This window comes from Anticarsia gemmatalis, chromosome 8, assembly GCF_050436995.1.
Source record: "Anticarsia gemmatalis isolate Benzon Research Colony breed Stoneville strain chromosome 8, ilAntGemm2 primary, whole genome shotgun sequence".
NCBI lineage: Eukaryota > Metazoa > Arthropoda > Insecta > Lepidoptera > Erebidae > Anticarsia > Anticarsia gemmatalis.
Window position 1 is genome coordinate 3,848,239 of NC_134752.1, and position 17,019 is coordinate 3,865,257.

General features: G+C 35.3%; 3 protein-coding genes across 4 annotated transcripts in view; 1 reads left to right on the forward strand and 2 right to left on the reverse strand.

The window, feature by feature from the left end:
* LOC142974709 (transmembrane protein 178B) overlaps positions 1–8,296 on the reverse strand; it is a 56,298-nt gene extending 48,002 nt beyond the window's left edge. Inside the window, exon 1 of one of the 2 annotated variants that reach the window (XM_076117181.1) lies at positions 7,897–8,296. In XM_076117181.1, coding sequence (XP_075973296.1) covers positions 7,897–8,022 — 126 coding nt within the window. In that variant the 5' untranslated portion in view covers positions 8,023–8,296. The remainder of the gene's footprint in view (positions 1–7,896) is intronic. The other variant, XM_076117180.1, reaches the window with a different exon arrangement.
* Positions 8,297–8,587: 291 nt separating this feature from the next.
* LOC142974931 (nudC domain-containing protein 3) lies at positions 8,588–15,091 on the forward strand. Its single transcript, XM_076117505.1, has 5 exons — positions 8,588–8,797; positions 8,957–9,465; positions 9,762–9,947; positions 10,320–10,435; positions 13,534–15,091. The coding sequence occupies exons 1-5, from the start codon at positions 8,685–8,687 to the stop codon at positions 13,717–13,719; spliced, it is 1,110 nt and encodes a 369-aa protein (XP_075973620.1). The 5' UTR covers positions 8,588–8,684; the 3' UTR covers positions 13,720–15,091.
* A 229-nt stretch (positions 15,092–15,320) lies between these two features.
* LOC142974725 (zinc-type alcohol dehydrogenase-like protein SERP1785) lies at positions 15,321–16,685 on the reverse strand. The gene has a single exon (XM_076117211.1). The coding sequence runs from the start codon at positions 16,524–16,526 to the stop codon at positions 15,420–15,422; it is 1,107 nt and encodes a 368-aa protein (XP_075973326.1). The 5' UTR covers positions 16,527–16,685; the 3' UTR covers positions 15,321–15,419.
* Between the last annotated feature and the right edge of the window lie 334 nt (positions 16,686–17,019).

Below are 17,019 nucleotides of genomic sequence, written 5' to 3' on the forward strand. Positions count from 1 at the left end.
ATTACACAGCAATCATGTCGATAGGTTAAAAAAAAATACTATCTTTTAATTAATGCATTACGAGTCGTGAATGGCGTCAATCGAATGTCAAATTAATGAGTGTTACTTTTTTCAAATACATGAACGTATCATCAGTAAGTAATTGATAAACAGTACAATTACAGAGCATTAATGAAACATTTGTTATGAAGTAATGTCTCAATTGAAACAGATCGTGTAATCGCGTGTATTCGTCAATCTGCGTTGAATTTCACTGGAGCGAGGTCTATGCACCGGCAGTACCACGCGATTGATGTCACATTAATCAACTGTTATGCTTACAGTGTTATCCATACTTTGGTCTAAAAAATGTTTAAAAATTGGAGGTAAATTATAGACAAAAAAGATATTTGAATTATAGCTCAAATTCAATCGCTCTTATTCTTCATTAACGTTAATTAAGTAAGTCATAATTCTTGCAAACATCTTTAAATTCTTGTCACCAATATCAAAAAGGCTCTGCTAGTATTTACCATAGTACCTACGCATCAAGTTTTCTTAAGAAATCAGTTCGGCTCAGGTAGCCGTTTGTGAATTTTAATTATTGCGTAAAAGAAACCCAATACGGTCTTTTGTGACAAATTCTGTGAAAAGAATAACAATGACGTTTGGTTATTATGAAATAAGTTGAAATAAACTAGGCAATTCTATCGTTCTACGTTACGGAAATTTACTACTAGATATTGGCTAATAACGCATTTTATCACGTTTCTAGCTAATAAAAATGTATCGTCGCGTCGCCTTGACACTTTAATATGTATCAGTAGAAATTCTCCATTATTTAACATTACAGTGCATTTTAGAATTCTTCATCGATATAAAATATTATTTATATGGAAATCAATACAATAATTAAGAACTGTAATGATAAGTCTACGTCATTAGCCACCAAGACTGCAATAGTTCAGTTTTGTTTTTTTTTTTGAGTAACTTTTTTACTTTTGACAAGTAGCAAGTTAGGGCCTACTTTTTAAACGTCAGAAAACTTTATAAAAAAAATACTTTGACAGATTCTCCGTACATTATCTGTCAAAACGTCTTGTTATTCCACGTTACGTCATTTTGACGTTGACCAACGCATAGTTGAATCGAGTTAAGAGAAAACGATGTAGTAAAAGTAACTCGTCTTTATAACAGCGCGGGTAAATAGCCGAAAGCAAATAAAGATTACAACCTCTCTGTAAGCAATAACGTTCCGAACATTAATTCTTTGCAAACGACTACACGACACGTACGTTTAGTTTTACGCAATTCCAACTAATTTTATTTGCATGACGAACGAAAGAGATATAAGCAGTAAGTTTAGACTATCTTTTAAATAATAAAAAGTAAAAATTGCGGTGTCCGAAGCAAAAAACTTTATAGTAATCAAATTAAGAAATTCTTTGAAATGCTAAAATACGCAAGAAGTAACAGAAAACAGAATTTATAGTCTATTGATGCGTTTCTATTGACGGAAGTTTGTTGGCAATATCTGGTTTTATTTTCAAGACGTATCCAAAATGGTTTTTGTAGGCTTTATATTTCGTGTTTCTAGTCTTACACTTGAGATTATCATTCAAGTAGAACAATTGTTCTGATAAAGTCTAAAAACATTACCAAAGAGCATTAAATTTGTAAAATTCGAGGTCGCACTAGTTCACTAATAGAATTAACCAACACGAAACTAGAGCGAGAAATAAATTATTTTTTTTTTGTTTTTGTAGTAGCCTAAGTCTTTTATATTTATTTAGAATAAACTAACGCCCAGATAACTATACTATACTTAAAAAGTACTGAATAATCTTAAACGGAAATATGTTTTTGTATATTATTTGCTAAACGTTTTTGGGATAATAATGGGACCGTTATTAACAAGGGATTGCATCTATTTTAATGACCAATATCTGGCAACTGAAAATCTGATTTTCTCTCTGTAAGATGCTTATAGACAACGAATAATTTTGTTAATTTGATAGATCTTGCAATATTTTTGTATAATGACTCCAAAAAAGTATTTAAGTTAATACACATAGCAGTAACTTTACGCAGTACTACGTTACATAAATTTCCAACTACCTTCAAGTTACCGTGCCATACTTATGTCACTAATTAGGAGAAAAAAATGTCATTATACATAGTTGGTAAATCAATGAACAAACCTCCATGACACAATGCACAGACAATAATGAGACCGACCTGTGCGAAACTGAACCGTGTACTCAGTTTGGCAACAATTTATATTTTTTTTTCATCTCATTAGACTTAAGCCATTTTGTTTTCAGTTAGTCTTTGTTTTTTTTAAATAGTTTGTATAGTTTAATCTTGAGTTATTGCTTGTTACTGTACAAAAAATTTGCTTTATTTTTTTAGGTAGGTATAAAATTAAGCTTAGCGGGTAAATTTCTTTTATAAAATAGTGTAAGATTTCATCATCAATTGGTGACAGATTAATGAAGTATCCATGATGGCAAATATTTATAGTCTATGTTGAATAATACTCCTAAAGAAGCTTATTCTAATTAAGTCTCAATAACCTTAACTAACGACCATGAATATCAAGTGTTTAAAAAACAAAGAAAGCTTATCGAAAATCATTAAGTAACAGATTTGACCTAATTCCAAAACTATGTCAGTTACAGTTATTCATAATTAATAACGGTATTCGTGTTATCTCACTAAGCAGCGAAACCCAAAAGTTCTAAACGTCCAAGTACAGTGAAAGGCCGGAAAACTATAAACCATGGACGGAATTGTGAAAGGTAACTATAATAACGATCTGAGAACCAGATGGATTATCCACACTTTCCAACATTTTTGAGTTATTTGTTTATTTTGGGGCCGATAAAGTTATTACCGTTGCGCAATAACTAAAATGCCCGCGCAAACGATCTGTCAGATTACCGATAATGACGTTTATTTTTTTTTTATTTCTTATAGGCCACCGTGTGACGTATACTGCCTTACGTTCACATGTCCTTATAAAGCTTATCGACGTAATGTGGCATAAAAATCAAGTGATATAATAAAGTTGACAATCAGGTAACTTGTAATGGCGGAAAAGTAATCTGTAAAAGGATCATTTACATAACTTATTTATTTCCACGTTTAATCGTTGGATAAAAATTACCAATTTCCTAACTCCGCAGTCCCTCCCGTGAAGCCGGTACAATTACCTGCGATTAAACCGACCATTAGAAGCAGCAATCACGCTTGACCGTGCAATATCCGCGCATGCATGCAATCTTGAGCAAGTAGTTTCATAACATACATTTGTACCCACATGTGATATTAAATACTCATTTAGATGTCTTTTACATGTCAACAGGCCAATGAGTTAGGTATCAAGTGCACGACCCAAAGCTCTAAAGCTTATACCTTAAATATTTCCGAATAAAAATAGCTTGTGTAACAAAAACTTTGAGTGTTAGCGGTTAATTATGTGACATAAAAAAATATATATTTTATTTGACATTGTGTAGAGCTGAATGTTAGTGGCCGTTAACGTCTGAAAAAAATCTTTATGATGACTTTAACTTAAATTAAAAGTAAGTTTCACTTTTTTTTCTCATCGGTAAAAGGCTTTCATAATTTTTTTCTCTATACTCCGGCCAGTCGCGGTGCTCCTTATCATAGTTTCAATAGGTTCTCTTTGCTGATAAATTACGTGATAAAAATTGTATTTGAAAGTTATTGATAGATTTTAAATTTAATTTGTTTGTACGATAACTGAACGTAACCAAACATAACTGAACTTTCAATTGGCTTTCCTATGAAACCAAGAAAGCGGAATAGTATAAAAGAATCGTAGTCGGAAGTCGTGAGAAGTGGGTGGCGTCGTGCAGGAAAGCGGGTTGCCGTGACAATCATCCATTGTCAGTGACGCGTGTGTTGACACTCGTATTTAAATGTTTTCGACACCAAACTAGGTAAAATTTATCGACCCAAGGACAAGACGTATTTTCGTGTGATATTCTGACATTTTTACAAACGAAAGCATATATTTTAGTGGTTGAAAAGGAAATTACAGCGTAACTGAACATAATTACATTAACAGTTTTTTACATTAAAGCTTTACGTTTTATGGGAAAGCCGCCAAAATAAACGCCAACGTATGTGACTTTAAGAGGATTATACCTAACGTAAAAACTTTTACCTGTAAGGCAATACTTTTTTTTAACAAATGGCGTTTACTTTGACAGTCTAAACAAACTCAACATCCGGTCTCCGCCAGGTAAAGGCAATAAACAAACTCACATCCCTCACTTCCTATTCACACATCGTCACGTATTTAATCGTAATCTTTGCTGCAACCAAATCTAAAACTATTTTATAAAATGTGAGAAAGATTTCTCGTTTTTCAGTAATAGAATTAAAAATAATATTTCACGTTACTTTAAACGTTAGAAAGTCTACTAATACATATCACCGTGTTTGCCGAATTACATAAGAAATCTTGCGTCTCAGAAACACGGGTTATTTGCATAAACCACTTTCTTTGCCCCCGCATAACTAAACTAACCAAACGCAGGAAATAGCCGCTCTTCAAGATGAAAGTCTACCAGTTAACTCATTAACTTTGATGGTTGGACAATATTGATTCTATGTTGAGAGGCCCGTGTCTTTCACGGTTGAAGGAGTTGGAGAATGTTCTTACGTTTGTGCTATAACATGTTCGACAAAGTGGACGTATTAACTAACGTGAAAGTCATTGAAACCTGACAGTTCAGTCTGAATGTTCATGTTTTACGTGTCCAGTTAATATAAGATTGCTTATCAGATGAAATTCAGTATTTTCACTATATTTTTTAGTTCCATTCTGAGAAGAAACTTTTCTCGAAATGTAGTAAAGTATTATGTATAGGTACCTACTTATTTAATATTTAGACACACTCATACACTTTTTTATACTAGGTAATCTTGTACTCGTATGAATACTCGTATGAAATTGTAACCTATCGACTAGTGACTACTATCGAGTAAATAGTTTTTACGAAAAAGGTATTTGAAGATGAGTAGCCAGTTACACATAACAATCGCTTCGGGCTATAGACGTGATCGCACTGAACTCTTCACAGATATAGCAAATCATGCAGCTTTTACTCGTGACTTATAGATTACTGGAAATGTACAAACACTCCATATTCTGTTCAGTAGTGCAGCAATATCACGAATGTTTGTTACTCTGCGCACTTCACTGCTAAGATGATTTCGTAAAACATCATTTTGTTATTGAATCAACTTAGCAATCATAATCAGAAGCAGACCATTTTTTAATTTAAGTCATGATTGTTGAATTATGAATGATCTTTAAATGCAAAAGAAATTCACTAAAGAGAATTTTGAATATCCATAGGTTTTTAGTCTTGATAATTATAACAGCATACAACGGTCATAAAATAATAAACTTTTATAGTTAAGTTTTTAAATGTATTTTTAAGCAAGATATTCGCACCTTGCTAGACTTCGAGGTTATGTTTTCCGTAACATTCGGATACAATGCTGTATTTAACGAAGGTCGTTTTATTTTAATTCTAAGTCTAAAAACCAACTACGTTTTACAATCGTAAGATACAACATGGCTATAACGATTCTTGTATAGTTATATACACGAACCCATCCCATTTTTTGTCGTATTTATTCTTATGATTTTAATAAACTGTTGGTTACGAATCCATGGTTTTACAAGCTGAATTTATATCAAAATACCAACGATTCGAAATATAGGCTAGTGATTCAAAAGGATATAAACGTACTTTTTATTTGCTTAGGAGAAGTCACAAACAAAAGGCATTCAACCTACTACAATAAAGTTGGCATGCTACTGTATGTCCAGAGATGTTCACATAGATTTCGTCACTTTCACGATTGATTTCTCCCAAGCTTTCCACTGTTTGTTCTTACAAGATTCAATAGACGAAGTATATGTAGATAGCAAATAATTCATTCCCGACATGGTTCATCGTTAAATCATTTTCTCTGGAAAGGTTACCTTCTCGTGATGGGTTTCATTATAATAGCTTAGACTGGAGATAGAAATGTATGTTTACTACGTCTTTTGTGTAAAGGTACTATTCATATTAAAACTACTTACTATATAGGATAAGTATTGCGGATTCTTTGAATTTGCATATCTTCGAACTACAAATTAACTGTGGGTACCTACCCGGATATTGATTGAATGAATGACGTCCGGTTAATCACTTAGTTTATTAGACGATCGTGCACCTAAAGTATTTATTTGATAACTTTTCTTTCATTTACCCTTGAGCAATGAGCATCAAATAAAGATGATATCTGTCTATCGGCTCAAGCTCTGATTATACCCTCCAGGCTTTTTTACAAAACGTAGAGGTCCATTGTATGAAGCAATTTAAATGTTGTACATCCTAAATGTGACTATTAGACCTGCGGTCACTGATTTATGTGCTTCAAATGTCAAGTTTTTTCCATCTATCATGGTTAGTCACTTTATTACATCTCAGCTATACTTTTAAACGACCTTTGATCTATAATTTGATACACGTAATAACTCGAAAAACTGTGTCTGTATTGCATGTTTCCATTAGCAAATTGTGTACGATTATACATGATAATGTATGAGGAAACAATGTTCCGATGGATGCACACGCTAGCAGGATAGGTATCAAGAAAAACATGAAGTATTGGATCCTTAATAGATGGGTTGGCTTCTTTTATACATTAAGTTCTTGCGTAAGGCTTGTTACTTAGCATTGAGTTTAAAATTAGAGACTTGGCAACAAAAAGAGTCACAAAAACTTTTTAGCTTTTAGATAACACCAAAGGGAAACTGACAATTGGTCACGTACGAACCTGTCTACGCATAGCTTTCAAAGCCACCCCTATTATAGAAGAAGCGAGCAAAAAATTAAGCCGTCGTAAGCAGGTAGAAGTCGCTGCAACAAGTTGGCTCAGATCGCAAAAAAAATTGTGACCCCGACTCGAGAAAAGAAACCAGAACCTGTCCGTACAAAAAGTCCGACGCATAACAAGCAAATTAACCGTGAGATGTTCCAGTTTTTGCAAATTACGCGCTTTCTGAAAATGTTTAACTATCGAGAAGTTTTTGTGTGTGTCCGATGCCTGTTCAAATGAAAGAAAAATGAGCAAATAGAATATGTTTTAAAACGTGGTTTGTCGTGTCTCGTTATCGGTCGTGGTTCTTTATCTCCACGTCTGGGTGCACAGGAGTAACTCACGGAATAGTACAGTTACCCACACATTTGTTCGTGCCATTAATACGTGCATATTTATGCGTAACGTGTCTGCTCTAACGGTGTCTCGGCAAGGACTCGAAAGAATACGTGTTACAATGATTTTTATTGCCTCGATTTAACTTTGTGTTTAAGTACTAGAGGTTGAATTGAGGGATATGCTGCAATTCCAAAGATTTATTGATGATCATGATTGTGTTAACACGCTCGGGACTAAACAATCGGCAATTAAAAAATACTGAGATGTTTATCAATTGTTTGTTTGGCGACTGAAGGTACTTGTTCCAGCTGTTCTTCAAGTTCCTTTCTTGTGTTTCACATTTGCGTCGACTTCGACCTTGTAACTTTGAATTGATGCTCTAAGTAACTGGCAGCAATTATTCTGTCTTGATGACGACTCTGCGAGCTGAGTTATTAGTATTGAAAATTTATTTTAGCTCAACTGACCTCAATCTACTAAATGTTTACTTCCTAACTACGAACACCTGAAGAACCCGTAAAGTTTATTAAAACTGTTTTTTAGTTCATCAGGTAGGTATTTTAAATTGCAATAATAATAATATGAAAAAAGCAGGTAAACAACAATCTTATAACTGTGAATAAAATATTCGTCAATAAATATTTTAGCTTAAGTTTTCCTTACCTGTATGTTGGAGCGCTTTACTTCGATATAAAGCCAGTTATCCGTCGAGAATGCTATTGCCATTAAAGCAGCAGCCACGATTGCTGTAATGGTCGCTATAGACAAAGTTACCGCTGAGCAAGGCATTTTTACAACCTTCGAAAGACAGTAATAGATAGAAGAGGGTAAAAGATAATATCACAATCACAACACTTTATTTCGTAAAAGTTCACCTATACAGCATTTTCGTAAACACTTAACGGAACGGAGAACACGACAGCACACACACAATATAATAAAAACTCATATGAATGCGGTCATCGCCTGCAGCGTACCGAGTTCGCGCGCGAGACTTCTTTGCCTACTTCACTTCGCCTTGCCTTGCCGCTCTCTTGCGGATGTGAAACTTTCGAAAGCGAACCAACTCCTCCAAGTGGCGGGAATGCAAATTAAAAAACTGGTTTTGTGGTGCCACAGCAAAAAATTATGGTCAGTTTGACAGATATTTTGTTTTATAGCAACATGCACATTATTAAAATAATATATTATTTTTTCTAGTAATTATCACTGTTTCAAATTAAATTTAATTCAAGTATTTATACTGATTAATAAAAAAAAATTGAAAGATTTTTTTTTGTGACAAATTATACTCTGCGTAATCTTTTAATTTAATAAAACGAAACGTAACAAAGTCGTAAATGACAGTGCATGTCAAAATCGTAAACTGTCAAAGAAATTTCGCGATCTGTATTGAATTCTAATCAGTCCCTCATTATTTAGCAAAATACTAGATGAAATAAACTCACAAAATGTCGAGCACTCCTGATTTCACCAAATACGATCAAGTGCTATCATCGATACTTGTCAATGAGAAATCTATCTTAGGTTTTCTGTCAGCTATTTTCAACTTTTTAGCAAGGAGGTGAGCTTTGTTTGTTTATTTTTTTGGTAAAATCAATAACAATATGCCAAAGAATCGTAATTACTTTGTACCAAATCCATCCACTAGATAATAGCGGTCTATTTTACTGTCCTCTACGTAATTATCCATAAGTAACGGAAGTTGAAATTCAAATTACAGGACAGACTTTTACCATGTGCCGGAAGGTCCGTACGAAAACATGGGATTCCCACCAGGCGTCGCCGAAGAGCTCGTCATCAAAGTGCTCAGGACTTGCGATCCTAAAAACTGGAAAGGCCCTAATGGAGCGTCAAGACCAGCAGACATAAGCAACGAAATAATGTGTTCGACAGTCGCTCAAGAAGTAGAAGTAATCGCTGAAGAAGATAAAGAGGAATTTGAGGAACAAGAGACTGAAACAGCAGTGATTGATACAAAGGAACAGATAAATTATCCTGATATATCGAAACTGAAAGTTGAAAGCCAAGATATACCAAAAGAAGGTTCTAATACTTCTGCCATAAGTAAAGGTGCGATACCCAAGACTGAAGCTGAGAAGACTGTGAAAGAGGCAGCCAAAGTGATCCCTGATGATTATCAGCCTCCAGTGATTCCTACACAGAACAGTGAGACCTACAATGGTGCTGAACGAGATATATATTTGTGGTCGCAGACTATTATGGAACTAGGTAAGAAGAACTACTTTATTTTAGCTGAGAAACTAACTTAGGTAACATACATTTTGTAGATAAAAGGTGCAATTTGCTGTTACTTAAGTTCCAATTAATGTAAAACTCTTTGATCAAGTTCCTGTTAATATTTTCTTTTCTACTATGTTTTATACTTTCTACTTTCTTACTACTACTATATCATTATTCAACCTTATTTGTCAATAACATTAATTTGAAGTTAACAACCTAACTGCAGAGTACTCTATGAAAAATGCAAACAACTGGTTATTTATGTTTTTTCCTCCCCATTCCAGAAGCAACAGTGAAACTCCCACCTGACATTAAATCATCGAAGGATCTGAAAGTGACCATCAACCCAAATGACATAACCATTGCTAAGAGAAACGGAGACATTATATTAAAGGACTCATTGCCGTACAAGATCAAAGTTATGGACAGCTTCTGGAGTATCAGTGAAAAGAAACTGGTTATACATTTAGGTTAGTATTTTAGCATATTATTATTTAATATTAATCAAATTACTTCGGTACAGTTTTATGATCTCAGAATATAATAGGGAATCTTTCTGCCAACTCAGCTGTAAGTGTGTTGTATAGTCCTTACGTTAGCTCTATTATTAATTTAAAATTACCTTAATAATATAACAAGTATTTGATGAACTAATAAATTCTAATTCTCAATTTTAAACTCTGTTAATAATTTTTATTACTAATAATTGTCCTGAAAGTAACTAACTTTTATTAAAGTCAGTGTTTGCCTGTATATAAAAAAATTTTGAAGTAGTTCACAAGTAGTTATCTTAATTATCATTACTAAGAATCATCTCTAATGTATTTTTTGCTTATTTACAGAGAAAGTGCAGGAAAGATGGTGGGATAGATTGTTGAACAATGAAGAACCCATTGATCTATCTAAAATAGACTGTTCAAGACCATTGACAGATTTGCCTGAAGACCATGTAGCTAAGGTAAATATAATCACTTTATTACATATAAATCCCATATCCCAAAGTAAGACATCCATAGCCATTTGTGCTCACCAGTCAGTAAATTATCTGTGGGTGCAACCGCAAGCAACCCTTGGCGCAGTTATTCCATAGATGGGTGACATAGTGGTATTTGAGCTGGACGTCTCCGTGCTTCGGAGGTCATATTAAAAGTCGGTCCTGGCTGTTGTCTACTAAGATAATAGTTGTTAAGCCATGTCAAAGGCCTCTAGGGCGGCTTGAACAACTTGGACACTAGGATGACCACTAACCATAGGACAAACAATGAAAGTCCTGTCTAAAAATCATTTGGTTTGTTCACATTAAACTCAAAAGAGAATGGGCACTCCTGGGCGGTCGGCGGCCATTAATGAAAGTAGTGTCAAATTAAAGTAATGATAACTAGGAACAACTTTTACTAAGAACGTTTCGCTGCAATCCTTTCAGGAAACAATATATTGACATGTAAATATAATGGAATTTCATAGAACAAATACAATTATTTCGTGTCTGTAATGCATTTAATGTTGTGTAATAACGTCACATCTTCTTACAACGATTGCAATGCCATCAAAATGAACAATAATCGTAACTCGTATCTATCTATCATATGGTTCACCTAGTTTCAAAGTTGTTCAAGCCGCCCGAATGTTATCTTAGTTGACAGCAACCGGGACCGACTTTTTACGTGCCCTCGAAAGCACAGAGAAGCTCAGTTCAAATACCACAATGTGGTCACCCATCTATAGAATGACCGCGCCAACGGTTGCTTAACCAACAGATCGTTTACCGACCAGTGAGCGCAACTGGCTATGAACGCCTCGTTTTTAAGCTGAGCATTCAAGACAGATAAGTCGTCTCAGTGAATATATTATAGAAAATCAAGATGTTTACTTGTTACGATATTTATATATTTACATGTTATGATTGTTCGAATATTAATAACTAGCTGACCCGTGCGGCTCCGCTCGCGTAAATTTCGTACTGTTGCTTATTCGTTTGAGCAAGCGAATTGCGAAGCGCTCGATACACCTACACATAAAAATGCTAACAACTCTTTTGTCATCTAATGGTTATTTACGAAAGGGACCCGAAGGGCACACAATGTGACACAGGCTCAGGTAGGCCTGATTTCCTGTGGTTACCTTCTTTTCCGCTCTCGTCTGTATCCGTACCAGTTTACAGTGTAAAATATAATACCTTATTATAGACTGACCATTGCTTACCCGTCTGGATTCAGAATATTATTATAGCTACAGACAGACCTATCTGCGCCGGAGCTCTTCACACGCGTAATAATGTATACTTGCGATGATACGTCCGAAACCGCGTAACCCGTAATTATTTTTTATATATCATCCGTTGTTTATTTTTAAAACTTACCACATAGTCTGTTTCATAGCTATCCAATTTATTTCCAAAATGCAACCAATTAATTTGGTTATGAGTTTCGAACAACAACGCCATCTGTTAGTTGCGACGAACAACGGCAACAAACGAAATTACTCGATTTGCCATCTAGGATATCCCGACCGCACCGGACCCACGTAAACCAACATTTTTGTGTAATATATCATACAACATTTATGTTTTAAAATCTTATAAATGTATAGCATGTTTCAAAGGTATTTTTTTACAATAAAGCCATTAAAATAAATTAATTAGAAAAAACATGCTTTGTTGCGGACTATAACGCCATCTATTGGTTGGTGCGAACAACAGGTATCGATACGGCGGGCGCCGCGTTAACTTTATGCGAATGTTGTGAAATGGATTGTAAAGCCATCTATGGTCTCTATAGGGAAACGCAGGTTCAAACGATTTTTAGTATTTTTTTCAATTTTCTAAAAATCTTTGAAATTTTATGCGATAAAAAGTATCCTATAAGTTGCTCCACTACTTATTCTATGCATATACCAAATTTCAGTGCATTCTATTCGGTAGTTTTTACGTGATAGCGACACATACAGACGGAGGACAGACAGACAGACAGACAGAAAAGAAAATTATAAATTGCAGATTCGGTATCAGTATCCGTTACTAAACATCCCCCATTGGTTTTTTTTTAAATATATTCAATGTACAGAATTGACCTCTCTACAGATTTATTATAAGTATAGATGTCTACATTTGTATGCAATAATATAAATAGTACTTTTTATTTAATCTCCGAATATGAGCCAAAAATATGTTTTTATACTATTAAAAGTGCTCAAAAACAAAAATGTATTTTGTTCGTCATATAAGTGCGTCGCGGCAATAAAACTTCTACACGGTAATTATAGGACTAAACTACATTAAAAAAACAAAAAATCAAGTTTGGCCGCGGATCGCCCAGGCTCCATACTATTTTGCCCATTCTCATTTGCAGAACAAAATGTTCTTGTAGTGTTTACCAAAAGACAATGATTCTCGAAGTGGGTTTAAAGTAGTTTGTAAAGGTTAACCTGGTGCCACACAGACGAAGCCAGAGCAAGCTGATCATAGATAATACATATGTTTACTATATCAGGTCATATCATATCAATATCTATAATGTTATAAAATAGTTATAAACTAAAGATAGATATTTTGCTAGTCATTCTTGAAGCTGGTGTAATAAACATGGCCTTTTGACATTTAGTAGGCATATTCCTATATATAATGACTAGCTTTTACCCGCAACTTCGTCCGCCACCTAAATTTTCCCATGGGAATGCGAAATTTTCCCGGGGTAAAAAGTAGCCTATGTCCTATCTCGGGTATCAAAATATCTCCATACCAAATTTCATACAAATTAGTTTAGTAGTTTAGGCGTGATACAGACAGACAGAGTTACTTTCGCATTTATGATATTAGTATGGATGACGCGGAGTATCTAATTGGAGGTTCCGCGTCCTGGCCATTTTGTGGTGACTGTTGAAGGAACACCGTCAGGTTTTTAGTCGGTATACCCAAATTTAAAGCCGGAACGCCTGACCGGCGGGTAAGCCCGACAGACCCCCGCTTCCTCCCTGGAGCGGGACATGCAGTAATGCATTTTGATGACGGTAAAAAAAAAGGTTATGTTATTGTATTTTATAGATATATTTTATTTCCAGGTGCGTGAATTACAATGGAACCAGGAACGCAAGATGCAAGGCCTGCCTACCAGTGACGAGATCCGCAACATCGACATATTAAAGAAGGCTTGGAACGCCCCTGGCTCCCCGTTCCAAGGACAAAAGTTTGATCCAAACATCCTCAATAGTACTGCTCCATTACCTTCCTACTCTGGTGACCAGTAATCTATTAAAGTATTTTAATATACTGTATTAACTTTTATTAGGAGTCAAACTCTATGTGTGTCTGCATACATATTTTTAATCTGTATTTTGATGCTGAGGATAGGTCAACAGAGGCTCTAAATTATAAAAGCATGCCTATTTTATAATGAAAATCTAAAACATTTAGCACCATAGATATAAATACTAAATTAGATACCACAAGATCTTTGTTGATACTCAAGAAACGTGGATGTTTAAAAATGTCTGACGTATTTTCGGTGCTTGTTCTATTTTATGTTTAAATGTAGTAGGATACAAAAAATGCATGCATGTGATTATACGGTAAACGAGCGTGCTAAACATTGCGTACTCGTCAACCTCACTATGTAAAAAATGCCGTATTTAAAGCACCCTGTATACAATTAGGGATTGAAGAATTTAATTCACGACTTAAAAGGAACTGAATAAAGTAAGGGTTTGAATGACATATGTATAAACAGTGTTATTAGTGCAAGCCAAAAAGAAGGTAGGTAGATGTATAACCAAGGGACGTTAGGTATGGATTATTTTCTGTATTGCATTTTTTAATATTAAGCGTCCATTTTACTATTATTCCTACATACTTACTTCCGCGTATGTGAAAGCTGCATCTCTTTCTTGTAAGGAAATAGAGTTGGTGTGAATGGTGTGATAGTATGATAGGTTGGTGTAACATTCCGAAGTTGTTCGTCATTTCATTTTCCTAGTGACTAAAATACCGGACTTTTATCCTAACACATTATCCAAACCAGCTTTTCGGTGTTTAATAAGTGTCTACTATATCTACATATCACAATCCATACTTCCATACTAATATTATAAATGCGAAAGTAACTCTGTCTGTCTGTCTGTCTGTCTGTCTGTCTGTCTGTCTGTCTGTCTGCTACTCAATCACGCCTAAACTACTGAACCAATTTGCATGAAATTTAGTATGGAGATAGTTTGATACCCGAGAAAGGACATAGGCTACTTTTTACCTCGAGAAAATGACGCATTTCCCGGGAAAATTCAGGTTTCGCTACCGAAGTCGCGAATATTCAATATTATAATGACATTGAATTAACAAAATTCCGTTGTCATGGCAACAGTTTTAATGGCGGATATGCTTTAGCGCGAGTTATATGAGATATAAATAATTTTGAGAATATTTTTCGTAAAAAAAAACATATTTTGTTGTTAAGGAATAATTAAGGTTTGTAACAGGTAAAAAAATTCATTCACGCGAGCGGAGCCGCACGGGTCAGCTAGTACTCTATAAGATAAATAATCTCATATATGTATACCGATAATAATAAGCCGATGTGTTTACTGATAGATAAAATAAAGTCCTCGAAGTGGAGGATATGCAAACATTGCTCTGTTTTCATTGAAAACCCACTGCACATACCTACCTACGCTACTGTTTCAGCCAGATTAAATTGACTATTTTGAGATTAAGACCAGTATATAGCCTCCGACAGGTTATCAATCCAAAAAGGATAGTACGTTTTGGGCCGTAAATATCGCAAATCAAATCGAGTAAGGTACCTATTACTTAGTTAAAATGTGTGACCAGATTGAATATCAATAAAAAGAACGTGAAATAAAATGCAAACATGATTCTTTATTAAAACAAAACAGATTAAATCCCCATAAACTCTGAATAGCATAATAGCACCTAATAATATCACTTAGAAACATAACTAAGTAAACTTAGACAACACTAATTTCCCAACCATTTTCTGTCTTTCAATGATTCTATGAGCCTCTCTTAAATTCGCCGCGTTGATCGGCGACATTGTTTTAGTCAAAGTACACTTTAGTTTCCCTTCATCAAGCAACCGTGATACCTCCTTCAGTAGTTGATGCTGTCTCATCTTATCTTCAGTATTGTATTTCAGTCTTGTAAACATCATTTCTGATACTAAAGTTAGACTTTTATCCTTCAAAGGCCTCAAGTCTAAAGGAGTACTGGTATCTACAATCAAACAGATCTTTCCTTGAGGTTTGATGACTGTCATTAACGTGTCCCAGTAAGGAGCTGGGTCGTAGTTCACGAGAATGTAATCAACGCCTCCTTCGTATCCGTTTTCTTTTAACTGCGGGACCAGATCTTTGGTATGGTTTAACACAAGATCAGCTCCAAACTCGCGAGTAAAGTTTTGAGTTTCTGTACGGGATGCCGTCCCGATCACTTTCATTCCTAATATTTTACCAACTTGAGTGGCAACTGAGCCGACGCCTCCTGCACTGTTTATGACTAACAAAGACTTGCCTTTATCCTTCTCTGACAGTTGTAAGCGATCGTACAGAGATTCGAAAGCTGTGAGAGATGTTAACGGCATAGCAGCGGCTTGTTCAAACGTTAGCTTCTTAGGTTTTGGTCCAACTAGAATCTGGTCCACAGCCATGTACTGCGCGTATGAACCGCTTCTTCTCAAGTCGCCGGTAAAGAACACTTCATCACCAACATTAAACAGGTTTGCTTCGTCTCCTTTAGCGACCACGACTCCGGCGCCATCCCAGCCTAAGATACGAGGAGTTGCTTCAACATTCGGCTTCGGCGCCCGCTGCTTCGTATCAATAGGATTCACTGATGTAGCCTTAACCTCAACCAAGACATCAGACTTACTATAACTCGGTAAATTCACTTCCAAATCAATGAGACTGTTAACGTCTGTTATCGGCAAGTATTTATAGAGGCCGATAGCTCGCATAGTTTTAGGTAAAGACATCGTGTTGTTATAAGACGCGTGCGTGCCGAGTGCAGCGAAGAATATCACTGAAATAACACCGTAAGGGAATATCATTGACACGGTGACGCCGCACTAATATACTATCAAGTTTAGGTAAGTATGTTATCGTAATATAAATAAGTCTTATGCACTCGTTGTTATTGTACTGCGATTAGTGTTGTATTACATGAAGGTGTTCGCAAGTGGCGGTGACATAACAAGCAATAACAAGACAACTTCATGGCGAACTGACAGATGGACCGCGGGCCGCGACTGCGCGACTTGCTCCGGGTCGACAAGGTCGAATGCTTGGCTGCTCGGCTAATCATTATGCGATAAAACTTCAGTTAACTTTACTCCACACACTAGGGTCTTTTAGCATTATTAGCGTCTTTTATTTGACATAGAGGTAAACAATGATGTAATAATGTGTAACGACTGCATGAATTGTACTCTTAATAGGTAAACTTAGATATTTAGGTACCTACTACTAGTGCACTCAAAAAAGCAGTGTAGATTGCGTCCCGCTTACGCACTCTACACTTGCTTTTATGAGTATTCTTTGAGC

Bases quoted from the DNA above. Each gene is read 5' to 3' on its own strand.
- LOC142974725 (XM_076117211.1), bottom strand. From the start codon at position 16,526: ATGATATTCCCTTACGGTGTTATTTCAGTGATATTCTTCGCTGCACTC.
- LOC142974931 (XM_076117505.1), top strand. From the start codon at position 8,685: ATGTCGAGCACTCCTGATTTCACCAAATACGATCAAGTGCTATCATCG. The intron at 9,466-9,761 runs GTAAGAAGAACT...TCCCCATTCCAG, and splicing joins GCAGACTATTATGGAACTAG to AAGCAACAGTGAAACTCCCA. The intron at 10,436-13,533 runs GTAAATATAATC...TTTTATTTCCAG, and splicing joins CTGAAGACCATGTAGCTAAG to GTGCGTGAATTACAATGGAA.